The sequence below is a fragment of the Prionailurus bengalensis genome, chromosome D3 (assembly GCF_016509475.1).
Source record: "Prionailurus bengalensis isolate Pbe53 chromosome D3, Fcat_Pben_1.1_paternal_pri, whole genome shotgun sequence".
Lineage (NCBI taxonomy): Eukaryota > Metazoa > Chordata > Mammalia > Carnivora > Felidae > Prionailurus > Prionailurus bengalensis.
Genome location: NC_057356.1, coordinates 3,166,046 through 3,189,900, shown reverse-complemented (window position 1 = coordinate 3,189,900; position 23,855 = coordinate 3,166,046). Strand labels below are relative to the sequence as shown.

At 56.0% G+C, this 23,855-nt stretch overlaps 2 protein-coding genes across 2 annotated transcripts in view; one reads left to right on the top strand and one right to left on the bottom strand.

Annotated features, from left to right (window-relative positions):
- TMEM132C (transmembrane protein 132C) overlaps positions 1 to 16,653 on the top strand; it is a 308,479-nt gene extending 291,826 nt beyond the window's left edge. The window contains exons 6-9 of the mRNA XM_043557309.1: positions 5,715 to 5,920; positions 7,306 to 7,579; positions 8,568 to 8,759; positions 13,954 to 16,653. Of these exons, the coding sequence (XP_043413244.1) occupies positions 5,715 to 5,920; positions 7,306 to 7,579; positions 8,568 to 8,759; positions 13,954 to 15,141 (1,860 nt within the window). The 3' untranslated portion in view covers positions 15,142 to 16,653. The remainder of the gene's footprint in view (positions 1 to 5,714; positions 5,921 to 7,305; positions 7,580 to 8,567; positions 8,760 to 13,953) is intronic.
- A 3,153-nt stretch (positions 16,654 to 19,806) lies between these two features.
- Positions 19,807 to 23,855, bottom strand: part of SLC15A4 (solute carrier family 15 member 4) — an 82,359-nt gene continuing 78,310 nt past the window's right edge. The window contains exon 8 of the mRNA XM_043557303.1: positions 19,807 to 21,457. Coding sequence (XP_043413238.1) covers positions 21,237 to 21,457 — 221 coding nt within the window. The 3' untranslated portion in view covers positions 19,807 to 21,236. The remainder of the gene's footprint in view (positions 21,458 to 23,855) is intronic.

Genomic DNA, 23,855 nt, shown 5'->3' with positions numbered 1-23,855 from the left:
CCAGGAGGCCAGCCTCTGTGGGGTCTGTACCAGGCCCCCGGTTCCCCGCACACTGGGGCAGAGGGAGGCTCCAGCAGACAGGGGTGGAGCGGGGAGAGTGGTCTCTACTCTCATCCCTCTGGGCCCCTTCCAGCAAGCTTACAGGCTGACCACGGCTGCCTCGTCCACCAAGGTCCCCGCTCCCGGAGGCAGGCGCCTCTGATGGGGCAGTGCCCATGCTGTGCTCTGACACCTGCTCCTCCCCTGGCCTTTCCGGTGGTGGCCACATGCACCAGTGTCCTAGGGCTGCCGTGGCAAATGACCATGGCTGGGGTGCCGAGAACAATACTGTTCTCCCACGGTCCTGGAGGCCGGAAGGCTGAAAGCAGGGTGTGGGCAGGGCCCCGCTCCCTCTGAGGGGCCCGGGGGTCCGGGTCTCCCAGCTCCCGGTGGCTGTGGTCCTAGCTGCTCCTCGGCTCGTGGCCGCATCTCTCCGCGTCTCCCTGTGTCCCCACATCACCTCCGAGTGCTTGCGTCCGCAGACTCCAGTCCTCCATGGCCCACGCCCCAAGCTGGTAATGACCTCATTTCAGATGACATCTGCAGAGACCCTATTTCCAAACCAGGTTCATTCTGAGGTCCCGAGTGGGCGCGGATTTTGGAGGGTGCTCCTGAACCCCCTCCATCCCTGTATCTCGCCTGCTGCACCATCACCTGCTGGTCTCCTGGCGTCCCATCTACACCTTTGTAAGGAGTCCCCTTGTCATGCTGTCCTCTGGGCTGCGTGTAGCATCCGTTCCCTGCCCGGGTTTGGACCCATCCAGCCCGTGCAGGCAGGTTCACTGGGGACGGGCCAAGAGACTAAGGGCCGGGCCACTCGTGAAGAGTATGTAGACATGATCCCTCTCAGGCTCGCTGGCCGGTGGCCTCTCAGCCCCTTCCTGTCCCTGCCCACCCGCCAGCAGGAACGGAGATGACCCAAGACCCACAGGGCACGAAGGGTGACTTCCAAGGCCGAAATCTTGGGATGCCGCCTGCGAAGGCAACACAATCAAAGACGTCTGCCGAATCCTGCAGCCTCCGTGCTCGCAGACCCTAGCCTTCACGCCACCGCCCCACCACGGCCGAGCCACAACCTCGGCGAGCCCCCGCTTTCTCATCTACAAAATGGGATCACGACTGCTGCCCGTAGCTCCAGAAGGGACCCACGTGAGGAAAGCACGTCGCAGATGTAAAACAAGGCATAGCTACTGCACAAGACCGTGCAGTATTTTATGTGAACACAGCAAAGTACACACGTATACTCAGGGAATGTACTCCCTTACACGTATAGGGAATGTAAATCTGATTTTTTTGTATCTGTGCTTAATTTCTGTGTCCAGCCCCCAGGCTCCTAAACGGAAAAAAAAAAAACAACCCACAACACTATGCCAGGAGTTTGATTTCTAAACATATTAAGTTTGAGATGCTAATTAGAGATCCAAATGGAGATGTTGAATAAGCCATTGGGTTCTGCAGGCAGGATGCTGGGAGTCGTTAGCACCTAGGTGGTTTAACTACATTATTACAGTAATGAAAGGAAGGTGTTCTAGACTGGATGTCTGGGTCCCCCCACTCCAGTTCCTAGGTTGAGACCCTAACCTGCAATGTGATGGTATGACAACGTGGGACTTTAGGGAGGGGACTGAGTCATGAGAGTGGAGCCCTCGTGGGTGGAATCCGTGACCTTACACGAGAGACCCCGGAGCCCTCTCTCAACCCTTCCGCCACGTGAGCACACGGCGATGAGACAGGACCGATTCTCACCAGACACATCCTCTGGGGCTTCCAGCCGCCAGAAGTGTGAGAAGCTGTGTCTGTTCTTGACCCCCAGCCCATGGTATTCCCTTACCGCAGCCCGAATGGACCAAGACAGGAGATAGAAGATGCCGTGGAAATGGAAGAAGGCCAATCGCACTATTTGAAGGAGTGAGTCTCCATGCGTGGTCCCCAGATTTGGAACGTCAGCATCACCCAGGACCTTGATAGAGACGCAGAGGTGGGGGCCCCACCGGGATGTGAGACTCTGGGGGTGGGTCCAACAGTCTGTGTGTTGACCCACCCTCTTGACGCTCAAGTTTGAGAACCTGCTTGGCTACTTTCTCAGACAACAGTCGCATTGGACGCCAATGTGACCAGCAGATGGCTTTACTCTCCCCGTGGAAAGTGGTCCCCAAGTGGCTCCCAACGGAAAGGTGGCGTCACCAGGAAGTTGCCAAGGCCCAAATGACAACAGAAGATGCCAATTGACCATGTGCTGCTCAACCAGACCCATGCTGGCCCCTCCGGGTGCCAAGAGCAGACATCAGTGGCCGGTTCAGTGGCCATGATGTGTTCAAACTGGATACTTTAAAGGTCAGAGTGAGCGGAGGCCAGCGGGCAGCTTTCTCAGCGGGAGGCCCATCCACCATGAAAGATGAAAAAGAGTGTCAAACGAAGCCAAGGGACTGAAAAGATTCCTTTGGGTTTTCGGTTCCTTTTTTTTTTTTGGCAGCTAAGCTGGCTCATTTTGCGATATTGTGGTTCTCACTTGTAGCCACTTAGGAGATGATGAATGCATCCCGAGACTTCCCCAGACATTTATGACACCTGCAGGATTAGCAGTGACAATGGCTCTATCATGCACCACGACTCGATACCCTTGGCGTTCCTCTTAATTATTTATATATTCTGGAGCAGCCGCGTTCCCTCCCACCAGAGCTCAGGAAGGTAATAAATGAAGAAAGTCAATGGTCTGTAAATTACAACATTGATTAAAGAAGTGATTACTGATATAACTCTTGCTTGGCTATTATGCTAATGGCTGCCCGGATCCAGGACGGTGTTTACATGCTAATGGCGAGTCTGGGACGGCAACTGAAATTGGTTTCCACCCTTAATCAGTAGGTAAACATTTTTAAACCACTCTTGACCATGAGTGAGAAGACCCATCCGTGTGTTTCCTTCCCAGCTGCTCCTGCCACTGTCCCCAGCAGATGGAGGAAACTCTCTCAGCCCAGCCCTCACCAGCTGCCCTTCCAAACAGAAGTGAGAGCTGGGGATGAAAATTGGGCCCAGGGTAGCCATCCGTAGTTCCCAGAGGCTGGGGAAAGAGGGGTGATCGTGCAAGTTCATTGCTCAGCAGCGATGTGATTTAACTGGGTCCACAGACCACCACCACCCCCCCCCACCCCCCCGCCGAAGGAGACGCTGCTTTTTCTAGAGTGCACAGTCCCGACAGGAGACAGATAAGCAAATTGGCAATTACAGCTTAGTATGTTAAGTGCTATGTGAGGAGTCCATGTGTGACTTCATTAACTCTGGAATGTTATGCAAAACTGTAGGTATATGCATTTCCATGGCAAGAGTGAGCTTGACTTGTGTTCTCAAAGGAGTCAGTGACCCCAAAAAAGTTAGGAAACACTGCTTGAGACCTTTCTGGAAGCTTTCAAGTAAACTTCTTGTGTTTCCACTGCTTTTTGGCTCCATTGTATCTCATTCTCCGACCACATCTCCCCTCACCCTAAGATCCTTCTTTGGTTGTCTTGAAGCAGGCATCCCCATGAAGAAAGGGTTCAGTTCCTTCATCCACCCAGCTTTCCATCAACCCATCCATCTATCCATCCACCTGAATATATGTATACATACATACACACACACACACACACACACACACACACACACATCCATTCATCCACCCACCTATCCATCCATCCATCCATCCATCCATCCATTCATAATTCATCCATCCATTCATCCACCCACCTATCCATCCATCCATCCATCCATCCATTCATAATTCATCCATCCATTCATCCACCCACCTATCCATCCATCCATCCATCCATTCATAATTCATCCATCCATTCATCCACCCACCTATCCATCCATCCATCCATCCATTCATAATTCATCCATCCATTCATCCACCCACCTATCCATCCATCCATCCATCCATTCATAATTCATCCATCCATTCATCCACCCACCTATCCATCCATCCATCCATCCATCTATCCATCCATCCATCCATAATTCATCCATCCATTCATCCACCCACCTATCCATCCATCCATCCATCCATTCATCCACCCACCTATCCATCCATCCATCCATCCATTCATTATTCATCCATCCATTCATCCACCCACCTATCCATCCATCCATCCATCCATTCATCCACCCACCTATCCATCCACTCACCCATCCACCCATTCATACACCAACCAAATGCACATACATACATTGGTCCTTTCAGTGTCCACTCTGCCAAGTTCCTGCTTCTTGAGCATCTGGTGTGAAGAACCAAGACATCAAAGATTTAAAAAAGATGTACTTCTTTCCTTCAAGTATCTCACGGTTTGGTGGTTGATCTGGACACGTGGGGCCAGTATAAATCATATCTTATAAACTTGAATATGCAAGACAGCCATGTCATTTCTTAAAAACCCAACTTGATTTCTATTCTCAATTTTCAATTCATTAAGGCTACAGAACATAGTCCCAGACTAATTTCCCGGAGATGTGACTGTTATTGCCCAGGTCTTGGGAGAGGGGGCTTCTAGTCTTCACGTGTCCTGCTTACAGTCCCTAGGGGCATCCAATGTCAGAGTTACCTAGGATACGGTCCCTCCCCTGTCCATGGTACTTCTCCAGCCCGCTTCCAGGGAACACCACAGGCATCTGCCTGCTGTTTCTTCCCCGCCCCCCACCCCCGAGCGTCCATGGGGCTGTATATAGATTCATCTCCCTAAGGGTTTAGACTTTGGAACACACTGCCTTAATGCTTGCAGACTTTTATTTTATTTTCTATGTGTTTATTTTGCTTTGTGCTCTATCTTGTCTCTCTCCTGAGGCAATGATGTGGTAGGAACTGGAAAAGCAAGGAAGGACTACACGGGGAGGGAACATACCTTGAAATGGCTATGCTGCCATTCACAGGATAAGCAATTATAATACAAATGCATAAACCATCCCAGGGGGTCGGAGAGGTGCCTGGCCAGGCCAGTAGGGAAGGAAGGGCGGGCCAAGGAAGCCCCGCATGCAAAGGCCCGGGGGTCTCAGAGACTGTTGGGGCTGTGATGGGGGGGGGGGGCAGAGTGAGTCAGGCTGGAGAGGAAGGCAGTACAAACCCTGCAGCTCTGGGGGGCTAGTTGGGGTGACATGTGGGTATGGCTCATTTTATGAGCAGACATCACCTCTGGGCCCCACTCAGAGTTCGGTCTCAACTGCGGATCTGTGCAGGTTCCAGCTCACGTGGGGGTGGTACCACCTTCCACCTCGAGCTCCTACTGTTTTCTATCCCGGGGCCTTCTCAGACGCCATGCACCTGTGTCTCAGCCTGGACGTGCAGGGCAGTTAACACACGGGCAGTGAGAGAGAGGAGCTGGGAGATAACGTTCCTGCCTCTTATCCTTCAGGTGGGCAATTTTGTAGGCTTACACGAGGTTCCAGAGAAACTGATCCACAGCAAAAAAAAGTAAAAATGCGCCTTCCTATGGACTCTTTCTCTTTCTCTGTCTCCCTCACTCTGCCCGCTGGCCCCCACTGGGGGCCATCTCCCAAGTAAACCGAATGCACTGAATCCTTGTCTCAGGCACCGCATTGGGAGGAACCCAAATTAAGCATGTATGCTGTGTGAAAAGAAAAAAAAGGACACATGGAAGCAGAGTGGTCTCCAGGGCCGGTGACTTTTCCATCCCCTTCTGTCTTCGCAGGTATCTGACGGCTGTGATTACGTCTTTGTCAACGGCAAAGAGATAAAGGGCAAGGTGGACGCGGTGGTGAACTTCACCTACCAGCACCTGAGTGCCCCCCTGCACATCACCGTGTGGGTGCCCCGCCTGCCCCTGCAGATCGAGGTCTCTGACACCGAGCTGAGCCAGATTAAAGGCTGGAGGGTCCCCATTGTGGCCAGTAAGAGGTGAGCCCAGGATGCAGAGATTAACCAGAGGCGTGATAACAATGGTTTTATTTACTGACCACACCACCGACGGAGCCAGTACAGGGCCCGGCACGCGGTAGACGCCGGTAAAATGCTGTGATTACATTTTCTCCAGCCCACCCGAGGCCCAGGATAACCAGCCGGGAAGGAGGCTGGGAAGCGGCAGGATCCGTATCACCCCCAGGCCGTGTGCACTCTACACTTGGACCTCTCCCAGACCCTCCTGAAACAGGCTCCCCCAGAATGAAGCGACAGAAATGATAGATCTTTCTAGCCCCTCAGCACCCTGGGGGAATCTGAATTGGGGGTTATTTTCTCTAAGCGAAAGTGACTCCTTTTTCTGTGCTTTGTGAATATCCAGAAGCTTGATAAGCTCTGTGTGCATCGAATTACTGCATGACATTTCATTGCATGTATATTGGGCTATGGTGTCACTGTTTGCTCTTTAAAAAAAAAAAAAGGCTCTTTGTTCTATGTGACTCTGGATTGTCACACATAGGAGCTGGGGTCACCCATCCTGAATGCTCAGGGCTGTTTTCCAGAATCTTCCAGGCACCTGGTCCTCATGTTAAGGGGCAAGGAGTGCTTGAGCGAACGTACACTCAGCACGAGCCCCTTGGGCCCGTAAGAGGCAACATCCCTCTCTGCAGGGAGAACTTGAAAGAATCTTCCCCAACTGCAGAGGGCGGTGGTGAATCCGGGCAATCCTTCAGACTGTCTAGTGGTCATGAGTGACCTAGAGAATGAGCGTGCCCTGTGCCCCTGGGGAGGGCAGACCTGAGCCTAGCCACCACTTTCTAGCTCTGTGAGCTTGGGCAGGGTCCCTAACCTCCCTCCCCAGAACATAATAATAACACTCGTGTTATGAGATTAAGAGTCCATACGTGTGGAGCCTAGAAGGTCACATCTCAAGAGAGTAATACAGCTCTGCCCAATAGAACCTGCTGCCGTGGCGGAATGTTCTAGAACCACGCTATCCAATATGGCGGCCGCTAGCACATGTGGTTAGGGAGCGCTTGGTATATATAGCTAGTGTGCCTAAGAAATTTACATTTTTGATTCATCTCATTACTCATTTAAATTGAAGGGTAAGTGGGCACACATAGCTACCAGCTACTCATTTACTGGACAGCGTAGACTTCGTAAATATTAGCCCGTAAGCCGTTTGTCAATAAATGCCTTCAGGAGAGGGATGTCCGACCCTCTGTGCTGCCTGTGATGGAAACAGCACTCCCGTGGGGTCCTGAGGCCCCCGCCTGGGATGTTGTGCCATGGAGGCTGGGGCGGGCACCTGCCTGTCTGGCCTGTGCCTCCAGAGCGTCTGAATCCATTCCTGGGACCTGAGAGCTTCTCGTTCCCCCAAGGCCCACGCGGGAGAGCGAGGATGAAGACGACGAGGAGCGGCGGGGCCGGGGCTGTGCCCTGAAGTACCAGCATGCCACGGTGCGGGTCCTCACCCAGTTCGTGGCCGAGGGCGCCGGCCCGTGGGCCCAGCCCAGCCACCTGCTCAGCCCCGACTGGCAGGTGGACATCACCCACCTGGTCGCAGACTTCATGAATCTGGAGGAACCTCACGTGGCCACACTGCAGGACAGCAGGGTCCTGGTCGGGCGGGAGGTCGGGATGACCACCATCCAGGTAGGAAGCCAGAGCTGGGCATTTCTGCCCTGAGCACCGTGCCGGGCTCTGGGGGAGGCTCCCAAGAAGGGTGGGTCATTGTGCCCAATTCCTGGCCCCCAGGATGGCATCCCCGGGACCCCAGAAGCTGAGCTAGGACCAGCCCGGCGGGGGGGCCAGTCTCCTCACGAGCACAGCTGGGAAGGCGGTGGTCACAGCCCCTTAGCACCTCACGTGTCCCCTCTCCCAACTGCTGTGTGCTCCGTTCCCAACACCTGCCAGCCCTCCCCGTCCTGCCCCTGTCTGCCAACCCTTCATCCCGCTGTCCACACCTGACATCTCCTACACCTCTCAGAAGCCTCCTCCCCTCCCCTGCATGCTGCTCACGCTCGTGGCCGGAGGAAGGTGCCTCCCGCCTTCCCATAAAGCATTTAGTCATTCTGCCACGGATCCATCCAGCAAACCTCTCTTCGAAGTCCTACTACCCTTTTTCTTCAAGGAAACACATATGACAGGGAGTGGTGGGCCTTTTCCCAAATCCCTCACCTTCTACCTTCCTGACTGTACTTTGTGGGGGGGGGGGAGAGGAGACTATAATTCAGTTCCCCCACAGTTACTTCCATAGTTCATTTAGAACGTGATTCAGGTTGCACAAAGTCAACGCGTGTGCGACTCTTCCTGAGCCTCGTCAGCAGGATTGATTGCCATGCACAGTTAACCAAGTTGTGCAGGGTACAAGAGTCCCTCATCGCAATGGGAGGGTCCCTTCCCTTTAAAAACAGAATGGATTTTAACATTTGTTGTCCTCTCCCCACAGAGCTAAAGTGTCGTGGGGGAAGGGTGGCTTTATCTGATTCTTGCAAAGGCCTGGCGTGGGCTGGTGTATCTCTAGGGAAGAAGGTGGGAGGCTCCTTCACCCCGTACTCTGGACCCAGGCCTGGGGCAAGAAGGAAGTGTTGCCGGGGAAGCTCCCAGCATCTGGGAATCTTCTGTCCTGTCCATCCCACAGGTATTGTCCCCGCTGTCAGACTCCATCCTGGCAGAGAAAACGGTCACCGTGTTAGATGACAAAGTGTCAGTGACGGACTTGGCCATCCAGCTGGTGGCTGGGCTGTCCGTCACCCTCCACCCCAGCACGGAGGACAGCAAGGCCATCACGGCTGTGGCCACAGCTCAGGAGCTGCTTCGGACTCCCAAGCAGGTAGGGATGGTTCTAGAAGCTGGAGTTCAAGAGGAGCAGGGCGCTTGCCGTGCCTGACTCCGCGAAAGGCGGGGGGGGGGGGGGGGGGAGGAACGGAGCAGAGTCACTGAACCACAGTCCAGAATGCAGTGATGGGGAGGCTGTGAAAAGCCACAGGGCCACGTCATTCCGGTCGTGGGCTCTGTGATGAACCAGACGGGTGATGCCCAGTGCGCAAGTCTGGTTCCACAGACTTGGTGGTTTACAACAAGGCCCGCTTATTAGCTCAGCTCGGTGCGTCGGGGGCCGGGGCGGGCTCAGCTGGGTTCCAGGCTCAGGGCACCACAGGCCGACAGCAGAGTGAGCCGGCGGGGCCCTTCTTGGCGTGTCCTGGGGAATAATCGGCCTCCACACTCGTTCCTGTCTCTGCACTTCTGTGGCAGGTGTCTGTGTCTTTGGTGGCTGTTCCCCGGGGACCTCTCTCGGCTCCCTAAGGCCACCCGTGTTCCTTGTCACTTCCCACACCCCCACTGTCTTCAAAACCAGCAACATGCATGGAGTCCTTTTATGCCTTAGACCTCTAACCTCCCCTCTGCTGCCTGCTAGAGAAACCTCTCTGCTGTGAAAGGCTCACGTGTCTACACCGGGCTCAGCCAGATAATCCAGGCAGGTCTCCCTATCTCAAGGTCAGCTGCGCCACACAGCACAGCATCATCACAGGAGTGGCATCTCATTATGTTCCCGGGTTCCAAAGATCAGGGCGGGTCATTCCAGAAAGTGTGCGGCTGCTAGCTGACTTTGCCCCAGGGTGTCAGCAGGAGGGTCCTGGAATACGTTCACATCCAAGTCAGGCCCCCATTGATGGCTTCTCTCCTGGGGGCGAGGTGTTTTCTCCTCTCTAAGGAGCAAATTGAGGGGAGCGGAGCAAAGTGGGGAGACAAGGCAGAGAACATGGAGCTATTTGCTGAGAATGGGTAATTAATTAGGGCATGATTGGCCTCGCAACCTTCCTGGCTTGGGGGCAGGGGCCCTGACCCCCATCCGGTGTGTCCCATCTGTCTTCATCGGCTGATGGTAATTGGAGGTCCCCGCACGGACTCCAGGGGGATTTATGGATGCAGTTCATTTGATTTGCAGACATGACTCTGGAAAGGATGGAGCTTTAAATCATTCCTGGGCCTGTGTTGTTTTAAGTCATTCAGAATTTCTCATCTTTGGGGAAATGCACTGGCCTCTCCTGGGCACGTCCTGGGGTCCAACCTCACTGGAACCAGCTAATCACCTGACTTAACCCTCAATCACACAGCAGCACCGACTCAGATGGGTTTCGGCAAGCCCGCGGGGTTCTGAAGGCTTCATCCAGACTGTCTGCCACTCAGGGGGCTGGTTTTAGGTGAAGTTCTTTCCCCGTCTAGAGTGTGTGAAGAAAAATTAGTTCAGGATGGAAAGTCAACCAAGATGAACTCACAGACCGTGTGAACAGTGTGTTTATCCCAACCCTCGGCGCGTGGAAGGCCGGCACCTTGTTCTTGATATTTCAGCCCTGAAATACAACGTGGGAAAGATTTTTACACCCGTCAATACGAGGGCAATCGTATATACTTTGCCTGTGCCTCATCTGTTCGGAGGAAAGCCAGGACAGAAGGGTGAAACGGGAAATCCCCTGGCCTTAATGCATTCGATTTACCAGTTAGAAGGGGGGTCTGTCGGATGGTGGGACTTGCCATTGATGCGGACAGAGGGGACAAGGGTGGGAAGCAAAACTCCTGAGCCATATTGCCTGCCTTAGTTTCGATCGCCCAGAAGCTGATCCTGCCATGAGGATTCGAGATCAAGTGTTTAATTTGAGTGCTGGAGGGAGCCCCAGTACGGGAGTCGGGAAGGGCTACAAGGGATAGAAGATAGTCAGCAGAGCGCGCTCCCCACCCGCGGCCGCCGCCGTGGACTACTGGAGCCCGAGTCTTCTGGGGAAACCACCAGCCAGTGTTGACCAGGGGCCAGGGAGCTGGGCTGTGTGTCACATCTCCTATCAGTCATTGTTGAGGGCTGCTTTGGGGGGGTGTTAATTCCCTGGCACTTCTGGCTACAGACATGGCCACGTGGCTTCCAGAGGTCGGAGAACTCCCTCAGACAAAACAGTCTTGCAGAACTGACCGCTGGGCGGGCAGATACCGAGAGGGGGAGTGGGCAGGCGCCACCAGTGACCGCCATGCCGTCCTGAGATTTCGGGCACTCGTCTCAAGCAGCGGGTGTTGGCCTGGGCTTCTGGTTAGTGGAGACAGAGCCCAGACCCAGGCTGGCTCCAAGCAGACACCGGTATTTATCAGTTCATGCCTGGGGATTTGTCTTCAGGCCAAGCTAGACCCAGCTGTCCTGAATGCTAGAGAATATTCCAGCCGCTCGTTCCGTGGATCCTGATGTCCCCGTCTGCCTTCTCCACATTCGTTCCGTCCGGAACGTCTCACCGGAAACTGTCGGTGGCTCTCGTACTGCCCTTCCTTTCCTTCCTCTTGCCTTTTTTGGTGTGTTCCGTCTCTTTTGATCCCTGTGATTGTGTTTTGGGTAAATTCCTTGGCTCTGACGCCCTGGACACGGACTCTCTTCCCCCATACGTGTCTAATCCGCTTTGCAAACTAGCCTTCGGGTAATTTCAGCTGGAGCATTCTCTCACGAAGTCCTCTCCACGCCTCCCTGTTTTTTGTTTTTGTTTTTTTTTCCCCCCTCAGCCTTCCTCTCAACGTGGTGTCTACTGCGTTCCTTGTCCCTTGAACCGTTTTATTTCATGGGCCATTTTGTCGTTGCTACTGGTTTACTTTATTTCGGTGGTTCCATTATCCAAAACCCTTGCCCTGCTGATCGACCTGCGTTTTTTATGATTCCCTCTCACGGTAGAGCCCTCCCTCCTCGGGACTGTAATTTTTTTTTTTTTTTTTTTTTAATCAGAAGCGCCTCAGGCTGTGGCCTCTTCCCTTCGCTCCCGACAGGAAGTCTTTGCAGGCCTGCATTTGCACGGGCCCAGCCCCAAGCGCGTCTTGCTGTCGGCGGCCGGGCACCATATAGGTCGTGCACCTTCAGACCCCACACCCAGGTGTGGGGACGCGGTGGGCTTTTGATTTCCAGGGGGCACATTTTCCGGGCGGTGCTCAGAGCACAAGCAGGCATCGTGGCCGTTTCTGGCCCGGGTGGGTAGGACTTTCTCATCGCCCCCCGCCCGGTCTCGATAGCCCTGCTCTTACGCAAGGGGTCCCATCCCCAGCGGACAGTCCCTAGGTGGGCATGAGCATCCCTGCCACTGGCTGGCAGGCCTTCTGAGCAGCTCTGACACCCGTCCCCCCTCCAGCCCACCTCGGTAACAGCTATCTGTATGGACCCCTCTGGTACGCGTTCCCTCTTCCTTTCTGGTGCCTGGGAATTTTCATGCTGTTTTGTATATTCCCACCCGGCTTTTAAGTGGTTGATCCTCAGCCAGTCTACTTTGTGGTTGGAACACGCTCTTCAGAGAGTCTCTCTCTCCATTTCTTAACTCTTCTTCCCCCTGCGTGGGCCTCCTGTTCCAGCGGAGCCCCCCTAAGCGGCTACAAGCCGGCCACTATCACCGCACACTTGCACCCCAACTGAGCAGCCCCGGGGGCTGCAAGCTTCCCATCTCTGGTTCCCGCCGAAGCCCAGGGATCCCCTCCTGGGGATCCTGCTTTCCATCCTGAGCCCCTTCCTGAGCCAATCCCTGTGAACGGGGTGGTGGGATGCTCCGATTGGCCAGAGCTGGGTCACATGCCTAGCGGGGGCGGGGCCAGCCCCACCCCCATCCCGCCCCTGCCCCGTGTGCCCCGCGTGTGCTCGAGCCCTGAGCGGGGAGGACTCGGTTCTCCAAAGGGAAGCTGGTGTTCCAGTCCCAGGTGGAAAAGAGGGCTAGAAAGTATCCAGGCCAAGCAGACGTCCATCTCAGACCCTGGGGTGGAGGGGTTCACACTCTCAGCTGGGGAAAGCAGATTGTTTGGAGGAAAAAAAGGGGGGAGGGGCCAAGACAAATAGTGCATCCACGTGTTTAACTCACAACTCATGTCAAATTCTCGGCCCTCGGTTGTCATGCCCAGAAGCCAGGACCAGAGAGGACACAGGATCCTTTACCTGTAACAGACCCCTGGGGTGGCGTTAACTCTTCCCTCCCCCACTCTGCTCCTTGATTCTCCTCCAGCACTTGCGGCAGACTGTCCCGGGAAGGTCAGCCCCGCCTCGGTGGTGGCCGGGGGCCTGCCCCTCTCCTCCTGGCCTCCCCGCCCCACCCCCAGCTCCCCTACACAGGCAAGCACACCCCCACCTGTACACACGACCTGTCCCCGCGTGCCACCGCTCACAGCCCCGTGTGTTTTTCTCCGTCCGGCTCCGGGCGCCCTCTCCGAGGCTCCGCCGTGTGTGGCATGGGCTTCTAACCCATGTCCCTAAATGCCTGGTCTTAGAAAACACGGAAGAATTCCAGACACATCAAAATTATCGTGGTGAGTGGCCGTGGTGGTGGGACGCCGGACGGACCTCCGGGCTCAAACCCCCCATTTTGCCACTTCCCTGAGCCCACCATGCTGTCCATGATCCCGCCTCCTCACCTGCAGCAGGAGAAGAGGTGACAGTAAGAGAAAGTGAGTCCGTCCTCGGAGGACACAACAGTGGCGGGTTCCCGGGACGCACAGCCGCCACTCCCATTTTGGTGGCTGGAACATCGGTGTGCCAAGGACGGGCCCCCGGCCCAGCTCCCGGCTCCTGGGAACGCGTCACCTTGTGCGGCCAGACAGACTCTGCAGGTGTGAGTAGGGATCCCGAGGTAGGGAGATTACCATGGGCCACCCAGACATCTCAAGGCTGGACCCTCCTCAGAGGAGGTGGGAGCATCAGAGCCAGTTGTAGGGAACCTGCAGACTCCACGTGGAGTCTGCGAGTAAAGCCGTGGGGCCTTCTCCGCGAGGCTTCCCGGTGGCCCTCCCCAGCAAGGGTTAGGCTGGAGCTGTCCCTGCATCTGTGTTCTTACTTAACTTACAGCGATTTTCTGATCCTGATGTAAAACCCGAATGTTTTCTCCCCAGATTCATCGGCCACCGGGTCTGGATTTGAGTCCAGCTCCTGATTCCTTCGGGTTCTGTTCTAGGCCGGCGGGCAGGTTCCTAAGAGGAGAAGCATCCGCAGGCCTCACGCTGCGGCCTCCTAACAGCCTCTCTCCTTGCAGGAAGCCGTGGTCAGCACGTGGCTTCAGCTCAGCGACGGCTCGGTGACGCCCCTCGACATCTACGACACCAGGGACTTCAGCCTGACCGCCACCTCCCTGGACGAGGCCGTCGTGTCCGTCCCCCAGGCCCGCTCTCCCAGGTGGCCGGTTGTGATGGCCGAGGGGGAAGGCCAGGGGCCGCTGGTCCGAGTGGACATGACCATCGCAGAGGCCTGCCAGAAGTCCAAGCGCAAGAGCGTCCTGGCCGTGGGCGTGGGCAGCGTCAGGGTCAAGTTTGGCCAGAACGACGCCGACTCCGGTCCCGGCGGGGGCGGCGACGAGGGCGAGATCAAGAACCACGCCAGTGACCGCCGGCAGAAGGTTCAGGAGCCCGAGGGGCCCCCGCCCGGCGGCTCCTCCGTGGAGCGCGAGGAAGGCGCCCCCCGCAGAGGCGGCACGACGGCCCGGCCGCTGCTGGACAACAGGGTGGCGAAGGGCAGCCGGCCGGACGCGGGCAGGCCGTCCGGAGAGGGCCAGCTGCAGAACATCCCCCTGGACTTCACCAACTTCCCGGCCCGGGTGGACCTGCCCCGCGCGGGGGGCGGGCTGGGGGCCAGCGACCTGCTGCAGACCGCGAGGGGCCTGAGCGACCTGGAGATCGGCATGTATGCCCTGCTGGGCGTCTTCTGCCTGGCCATCCTCGTCTTCCTCATCAACTGCGCCACGTTCGCCCTCAAGTACCGGCACAAGGAGGTGCCCCCGGAAGGCCAGGCCTCCGTCACCCACTCGCACGACTGGGTGTGGCTGGGCAACGAGGCCGAGCTCCTGGAGCACGCGGGCGAGGGGTCCCCGCCGCAGGACGAGCACACGACCGTCCTGGACCGCGGGCCGGGCGGCAGCGAGGAGAGCAGCTGCCTGTTGCTCAACGGGGGAGCCCGGCAGCACGCGCAGGGCCGGGGGCACGGGCCGGACTCGGGGGGCAGGCAGGCCAGGGACCCGAAGCCCGAGCCCCTGCACTCGCCCACCTCCAAGAGGAAGAAGGTGAAGTTCACCACCTTCACCACCATCCCGCCAGACAACGGCTGCCCCGGCGTGAACTCCATCCTCGGTGGCGGGGGCGAGGACATCAAGTGGGTATGCCAGGACGTGGCCGCGGGCGCCCCCGAGGAGCTCAGAAACTACCTGGAGAAGTTCAAGGAACAGGCGTAGGCCCCTCCGGCCGGCGGCTCTGCACCCCGCCCCTCGCGGGGCTCGGAGTGGGTCTGGCTCCGGCGTCGGGTGGGATCCGGGAGGGCCCGGCGTGGAGCGGGGGACGCACCCCCGCCGTCAGGCTGTGCGAGTCCCGGAGCCTCCGCGAGGGGCCGCGTGTCTTTTGTAGCAAGGATTCTGTAGCAGTCGATGATGGCGGAGTTTCGAGAGTCAGCGGAGCCAGCTCTGGGTGGGTCGCTGACCGAGACCCTGAACCGCACAAGGGCCACGTTAGGAAGGTGATTTTACGAGTTGAAACATAACCCAGACAAGCTACCAAAAATTATTTGTTAAAAAAAAATGCAAAAAGACAAATAAAAAGACAGAAGGAATCATCTCTTTATTTATATTTCTAATAAAGTAGCAAAATCTACAACGAGGTCCTGCTGAGGCCCCATTTCTGTTTTAGTTCAGTGTCCCCCCTTCCGAGGACGGCCGTCTCTGGGAAGAGACCATCCCAGCCCTGGGTGCCCTGGGATGATGAGTCTGAGGGTTTTCGATCTTTCCTGGATAATCTTCTCCCACATTGCCTTCCCTCCTTCCAACAAGTTTTCTGTGTCCTATGTTGCCATCTGATTTGTATTTAATGTTTATTTCCAAGGACCAAACGGTATATTTTTCCTGATTTAAACATACGTTATATTCGTATACATTAGGTGAATTCTTAGAAATAGTCTCCATTTATCCCTCCTTTAAGTGGTAAGTCTGATGCTCTTCTGTACCCCTCCAGCCTTGTTGATATTTGCTGGGGTTTAAAAATCAAAGGGTTGGGGAGGCGTCCCCTGGATCTTGACCTTGCCCTCCACCACACCCACCCCCCAGGCCACAGCCCGTGGGCGGAACGCTGCCCGAGGCCGTTCCAAGGGGACCCAGCCAGCCGCGCGGAGCTCACAGAGCCCAGCACCCAGTGGCTCCCCACTCAGGGGAGGTCTGGTCAGATCCACGAGGGAGAGATCGCACCCAAGAGAAGTCTGTGCCTCCTCGTGCAGGACATCTGTCACGAGACCCGCTGACGCTGAGAAACGAGCCAGGATAAAAACTCTGGGAGGGTTTTTGAGTCGTCCCTCTGACTCTGTTGGGCGGAACATGCCAGCGTGGACGGAGACGATAAAAATCTGTGTTAGATGGTCAGCCAACTGTGGTTTTTAACAGCCTGATTGTGTAAGCAGCACATTTGCAAAGACGCACTGATCCAAAGTCAACTGTGTGTGGCCGAGAGAGCACGGTGTCCTGAACGAGCCCCTCGGTGACTGCCAGGCCCCGGGGTCTGCTCTGGGCAGGCACCGCTCACCCGTGAGGCTCGTTGTTTTTATTTTTTTAATTACTAAAATCAGTAGCTAAGAAAGGGTCCTTGGAGCCTCGTGACCTTTTCAAAAGGCTATTTCTAGCACATATTACAGACGGAAGGGATATATTTATTTATACCTGTGATGCCAGTTGTCATTAAAATGCTTTCCATGCCTGGACAAGTCAGTACCTTGTGGGGTGTTTCTTTCTTCAGTTAACTCCTAGTGCCTCTCCCGCCGAATGTACAGCTTGCTGAAGAAACCACCTGTCCGCTGGGCTCGAGGGAAGACAGCACATACGTGGGTCCCGTGACTGCTGCAGAGGGCTTCCCGGGACCCCCTCGTCCGCCGTCACCCCCACCAGCGGCTCTCATGCTGCGCGTGCCCACAGCCGCCAGGAGGGCTCATAAACTACAGGCTGCTGAGGGGGCTCCAGAAACACGCATTCCTGACAAGTTCCAGGGCAACGCGGATGGGGCGGGTCTGAGATCCACACCAGGTAGGGGAACACCTTGACGCTGGGTGGAAAGGGTGGGAGCCCCATCCGGGGGGAAAGGGGTTTCTTTTATCGGGACTGTTTTTGTGGGTGGTGTTTGAGGTCTCAGTGGGACTGTGGTCGCCGTTGGTTAGCTGGGGGTAGAGAATGTTTTGGTAGAAGATAAAGTGGCAGGATTTTTTTTTTTTTTTTTTTAGTAACAGCTTCATTAAGACACAATTCACGTGCCATAGACTTAACCCATTTATGGCGTACGATACAGTGGGGTTTTTTTTGTTGTTTATCCAGAGAGTTGTGCCTCCATTGCCACCCCGACTGTCGAAAATTTCCATCATCCTGAAAAGAAACTCCATACCTGTTCCAATCACTTCCCATTCCTTGAAAACCCCCGGCTCCAGGAAACCACCGGACTTGCCCAGAGGTGCTGGCGTCTCTCTCCTTGTGGGAGAATTCTGACCATTCCCTGAGCAGGATCCTCCTTCTTGTGGGGAGCCGATGGGGTTAATGCGACGGTGAGGTTTCCTAATCAAGGCACCAGGAGATCTCGGTGCCCCCGCAGCACCTCTGGACAGTGCAGTGGGAAAGCACGGACTTCAAGAGCTCTGGTGTCCACTCCTAAATCCAGCTCCCTCCCTGGCTAGCGCATACATTTCTTTAGAAGGTGAAGGTTCCAGATAAGGGGAAGGAGGGCTGTGGTTGGCTCTATAATGCTGGGTGCTTCGTCTCCGCCCCGCGCTTGGAAAGCGATCAGACCCAGCCACGCCCCACCCGTGCGCTCCCGCAACAAGCCTCGGACGCTGGCCCTGGGCACATAACTCACGCAGTCCACCCCGGTGAGCTGAGCTGCGCCAGTTCTGAGCCCGTGAGACAGGAGGGCCGCTGAGGTCTTCCTCCCTGGGCAGGAGGCTCAGGGAACACCCCCGCTGTCGTTGGTGGACAGCCAAGAGGCCAGGTCGGGGTGACCGCCTGGTCCCGTTTCCCCTGGGACCGACCTGTGTTTTAAAATGGGGAGACCCTTTTTATTTTCCAAATTAACACAGTGTGCACCTGAAGCTCACACCATGTTGAATGTCAAGTATATTGCAATTAAGGGATAAATTAGGAAAGGAAACCTGAAGACCCGTGTCCCATGCAGCGTCTCTGGGGAGGCTGGGATTGGTCGGCCGCCCTGGGCTATGGAAGCGATACCAACTCCCATTAAAAGCTGGTGCTGTCCGCAGACAACACGTCAGTCCCGCCCTCCCCTGACTGGGGTTTGTGACACGGGAGCGCACGTCCCAACCTCCAACTTGGGGCCGGAGCCCCTCCCTTCCACGTGTGTCCTGGGTGGGATCAGAGGGCGAGGTCTCCCTCGTGCGTACATACACTGAATAAACGGTACGTTAACAAACTGTGAGACCCTAAAACACATCGGATCGGGCATCAGGATCCCCTATTCTCTTTTATTCTGGGCACCGATGCCGCACCCACCCTCCAAGCCCGCCCGCCTGCCTCCCTCTTGACATGTGAGCCTGTGAAGGCCCTGAACGAGTCTGCAGACCCACAACCTCTGATTTATTCCCGAGGGTGCGTGCCAGCTCCTTCTGCAAAGAAGGCCCCAGGTGAGCTGTGCAGGGACCTTCTCCTAGAAGGCACCATCTTCTTTACAATGACGTGCGTCTGAGTCTGGGGAGGGGGTCACCACAGCACTGGGACTGTTCAGAGAGACCAGCTGTAACTCCTCCTGTTACAACGATCCAGTAGAGCGAGAGTGGCCTGTCTCCTGGTTGCTGGTCTCGTTATTCACTTAGCAGACACCGACCGAACACCCGCTGTGTGCCTGGCCCTGGGCAGCACGCAGAAGGTGGAATAAAGGAGACGCTTGCAGCCGGGGCGGGGAGGAGGCAGGGAAGGGGGCAGCTAGAGCCCAGAGCGGTGGGTGCAACAGCGGGCTTGGTGCGCGATGGGCGGCGTGCACCCCACTGCTCTGTTCGCGGCTGTGTGCCCCAGCCGGACCCGCACGGCCTCTCCAAACACGAATCTGCTCTTTCTCGTGTGAAATAGATACCGAATATTTGCAGGCATTAGCATGAATCTTTATTAATATTAGCAATAACGCATCGACACTATTAACATTAATGCTTTTTAACATTAGCCATAAGTACGATGATAGAGAAGAGCCACTCCATTGAACAAGTGTCAGCCAGGCCCAGGGTTGAACTTCCCTTACTCACTCCCTGGCCACCTTCCGAGGCAGGTGCATTGGCTCCGTGTCACAGACGAGGAAGCAGGCTCTGAGCATCCTGCCCAAGGTCACGCCCAGGACATAGCCAGACCGGGCCTCAAGCCCATGCCTGTATCCCAAAGATTGTGGTCCTAATTACTACACTAAGGCAAGCTTTGCATAAAGTTTCTAGCATTAAAAATGGAGTAAAACTGGGGCGCCTGGGTGGCTCGGTCGGTTAAGCGTCTGACTTCGGCTCAGGTCAGGATCTCACAGTTCGTGTGTTCGAGCCCCGCATCTGGCTCAGTGCTGACAGCTCAGAGCCTGGAGCCTGCTTCGGATTCTGCGTCTCCCTCTCTCTCTGCCCCTTTACCCCGCTCATGCTCTGTCTCTCTCTCAAAAAAACAATAATAATAAATAAATACAATAAAAATAATGTCCTCAGGGGTGCCTGGGTGTCTCAGTTGAGCGTCTGACTTCGGCTCAGGTCATGATCTTGCAGTCCGTGAGTTCAAGCCCTGCATCGGGCTCTGTGCTGACAGCTCAGAGCCTGGAGCCTGCTTTGGATTCTGTGTCTCCCTCTCTCTCTGTCCTTCCCCTGCTCGAGCTCTGTCTATCTCTCAAAAATAAATAAGCATCTAACAAAATTTTTAATTTTTTTTTTAAAAGAAAATGTACCATTACAGATGTGACTTAAATTAATTTTTTTTTTTTTTTCATTTTAAACGCAGCGCATGAGCAAAGTGTTTGTGAAAACAACAATTTGCCTGTGCTGGTGCTTCGGCAGTGACCTTCCAGGTTTTTGCTCTCAGATTTCTTCTTTCCTCCAGAGTTGAGGTCAAAGTGCAAACACTGATTTTGAGCATCATGAACAGGGACGGTTCTGTGGCCCTCGACGGAAGACGTATGGTCACGAAAGTCACGTGTGGAGGCACAGGCTGTGAGGTGCAGGCGGGGCCCCGCCAGGGGGACGGGGAGCCCCGAGACTGAAATCAAGCCCATCTTTGCTGGCCGAGAAGCTTCCGCCTGGAGGAGAGGCCGAGCCCACTCGCTTGAGCCAGAGTGCCCCCTGCTTGCCAGGCGAGACATTCGGACTGCACCTTCCGGGAGGAGGCCGCGGGCCACGCTCTGCCCCCAGAGGCACAAGGGGCGCTGTGGGAAGACGCGAAAGCGGTCGTGGCGAGAGCCAGCCTCGCCTTGCATGGCCCGGGGCCGGTGGGCTCCATCAGACTGCCTGTCCCGTACAGAATAACAGCACAACCGGTGTCAAGTCCAAAAAGCAGCCGTTTCGAGGCTCCAGAGAGCCTCCCGGGCGTGGGCGTCAGAGGGCAAAGACCCCAGGGAGGTGGGGAGGCTACGGAGTGAGCCCCCGCCCGCCACCACGCCTCCTCTTGGGGGCTTAGCTCAGAGCCTGAACAAAATGGCACAGCCAGAGCTCAGAGCAGGCTCACTGGGCTGGACAGACAAAAATTACATCCAGGACTACGGAGGCAGCGCGGAGCTGCCCAGAGGCCTGAGAAAAGGGCTTGCAGGGAAGGGAGCCCGGTAAGAGGGGCACAATTTCCCCGTGAGGCACTTGCCAGTCCCTGAACGGCACGTGAATGGGGCAGTGACGAAGAATCTAATGCCACCAATGATGCGGAGGGTTAAAGGCTAAGCTGACAGTCCTCTCCCAACGGGGTTTCTGGTTAAGAGCTGCCCTGGGAGGATAGACACCCCCAGGCACGCTCACCTCCAGGCAGGTAGGCGTCAGGGAGTCCCCTCACAGCCAAGGGCGCTGGATGCTGGAAGGGAAGGTGTGCAGAGGGGGGCGGACGGGATGCACCCGGGGGGGTGTCTTCACAGACCACTGTGACCGGTTCACCGGAACAGGTGCACAGAGGTGGACCCCAGGAATGCCTCTGATGGGGGCACCGTGGTGGCCACGAAGCTCAGGGAAGCCATCTGCGGACACGCGGCTTGGCCCAAAGCATGGGGCGCATTCCAGGTGCTAGCTGACCTCCCCGGCCCCACGCAGGCGGGGAGAGCTGGGCCTGGCCCCGCGCTGGAGCCCGGCTCACATCTGTGGAAGTCACTTTCCCCCCTCTCGGCGCTGCTGGGGACACAGGCCAAGTGCACAGGACACAGGGCAGCTGTCCAAATGGGCATTCAGGCCGAGTTCTTCTTCACTGAGGCCCAGGACAGTCAAACCTTCGACCAGATGCCGAGGTTTTCGCATCTTGAAACGTCCAGCTGGAAAACGGCTGTGTTGGGTGGGTTTCCTAAGTGTTTGGACAGGAGGCTTGCTGACTCCTACAACCAAACAAATAAACAAAAGGAAAACCCAAGGGCTCTGACTTAGCACTTCTTTGAGATGTAGGTGCTCATCGGAAAACTCGGATGGAGCCAGGTTTATGAAATAGAGCAGAGGAGTAAAAGTAAAGCCAGATCACCCTGTTCGGTTTCTCTTTCAGGGAGAACATTAGATAATGTTTCACAGAATGAAGCAAATTGGGACATTTTTTTCCAATTTATATTCTACTGGCCAAAAATGTCTGAAAGCCTTTTTTTTTTTTCTGTCAAAAAGGGCATTTGGGTGGAAAGGAATAACCAGACTGTGAAATTTCATTGATCTTAAAAACGTGGGTTAAGTTCGGGGCCAAGATTTACATTTTCTCTGATTTTCTCTGTCCTCCGAGTGAGGGCACGGTCGGAAGGCTGGGGCCGTTTCATCTGTGAGGACTGAGTGTGTTGTGCCTTCAGAGCACGGTGTCAGCCACGGAAAGAGAGAGCCGTCACGCTACATGTGACGGGACGGGGTTAGACGGCACAGGACGGAGACCGGGGCCCCGACAGGGGATGAAGTACATTCACCGTCCCGTCAGCTAATACGTGCAGAGACTGGCCGTGGCTGAGTCTCAAAGGCTCCGTACTGGGAATATGACCACAGACAGGAGCACCGGGGTCCCTATCCACACGGAACCCGTATTCTCACGAGGGCGGGGTGGCGGCGGGGGGGGGGGAGGCAGATAACACAAACATGAACAAAATCGACGAGATGATATCAGATTGCAACTAAATGGCACCACAAAGGACATAAGCCGATGTGGCGAAGAATAATCAGGTGCCGTTCGTGGAAAGGGACCGTTTGGCAGGTCACGACACAAGGTTACGTCTGGATAATGGTTTGCAGTTCAACGAGGGTAGGTGCAAAGGCCCTGCAGCCAGAGCCGGCCGAGGTTGCCTCGGAGAACCAGACATCACCAGGGTGGCTGGAAGGCGGTGAGGGCCACGGAGACGGCAGGGGGGAAGGCGGGAAGTGCAGTGAGCAGGGGGGGAGGGGGAGGCCACTGCAGGCTGCCAGCCTCAGATTCCCTGAATCTGAGGCCTGGGCCTCGCCCCCGTGAGAAGAGAGCTTTGGGAAGGGCGCCGGATCACGAGGCATTTTGTGACCGTCCTGGTGAAAGATTGCGGGCCTTCGCCGGAGGCGGTGGCCGGGGAGATAGGAGGAGGCGGGCATGCGTTCTGCAGAGTGGACGCAGCAGACCTTGTCAGTGCCTGCCCGCACTCCCCGACCCTCATGTTCCCAGCCCTCCTGGTGCGGCGCAACCGACCCAGACCGCAGGATTCGGAACAGCCAGGGAGCTGCCGTCCTGGTAAGCAGCCCCCCGCCAGGGCCCATCGGGAGCCAGAGGGAGGGGGTCCAAGGCGCCTTGGAGCTCCGTCCGGCGTGGCCCCCTCCCGCACTGCAGACAGCTGGTGTGGTTGAGGAACGGCGCACACAAAAGGCTATCGTGTTCCCAAAAGCACTGCGGTTTCCTCTCTGGGTCACTCATCCTGCGGGACGGCAGCGGCCTCGTGGTAGGAACGCTCCGGCAACTCCCCTGCTGTGACGAGTGGGGGGAGGCAGGGCCCCTGCCCCAGTCAAGCCTTCAGATGACAGAGGCCTGGCGGAACCTCCACAGCATCAGGAGACCCCCAGCCAGAGCCGCCGGCTGTCCTGTCCGCAGAGCCTTCGCCCACAGGCACCGCGAGGCCATAAACGTCTGCGTTGCAAGCCGCCGAGTGCCGGGGCGCTCCGTCATGCGGGACGTGTGCCTGGCGGGGCGGGGGGTGACTCGGAGGTGTGTTGAGCCCCATCCGGGGATGCCCCGCAGCCAGTTCACCCTGGCTCACAAAATCTGATTGTGGGACGCTCTTCCCAAATCCTCGCTCAGGGACATCTCACTGGTACCTGGAAACCAGGCAAGGCAGGAACGTTTTACATCACGAAGCGTGGCAAGTCGTGCGCGTGTCAAAGAGTGAAAAATAGAACTACCCTACAATCCAGCAATTGCCCGAAGAATTTATTGTATTTACCCAAAGAATACAAAAACACGAATCCAAAGGGATACATGCACCCATGTTTATAGTCACGTTATCTACAAGAGCCACATTATGGGAGCAGCCCAAGCGTCCATCAGTAGATGAATGGGTAAAGAAGGGGTGTGTGTGTGTGTGTGTGTGTGCACAATGGAATATTACTCAGCCATCAGAAGAATGAAATCTTGCCATTTGCAACGACATGGATGGAGCTCGAGAGTATAATGCTAAGTGAAACAAGTCAGCGAAAGACAAATACCATAGGGTTTCCCTCATACGTGGGATTTAGGCAACAAAACAATCCAGGGAAGGAAAAGAGACCGAAAGCAGACTCTTCACTACAGAGAGC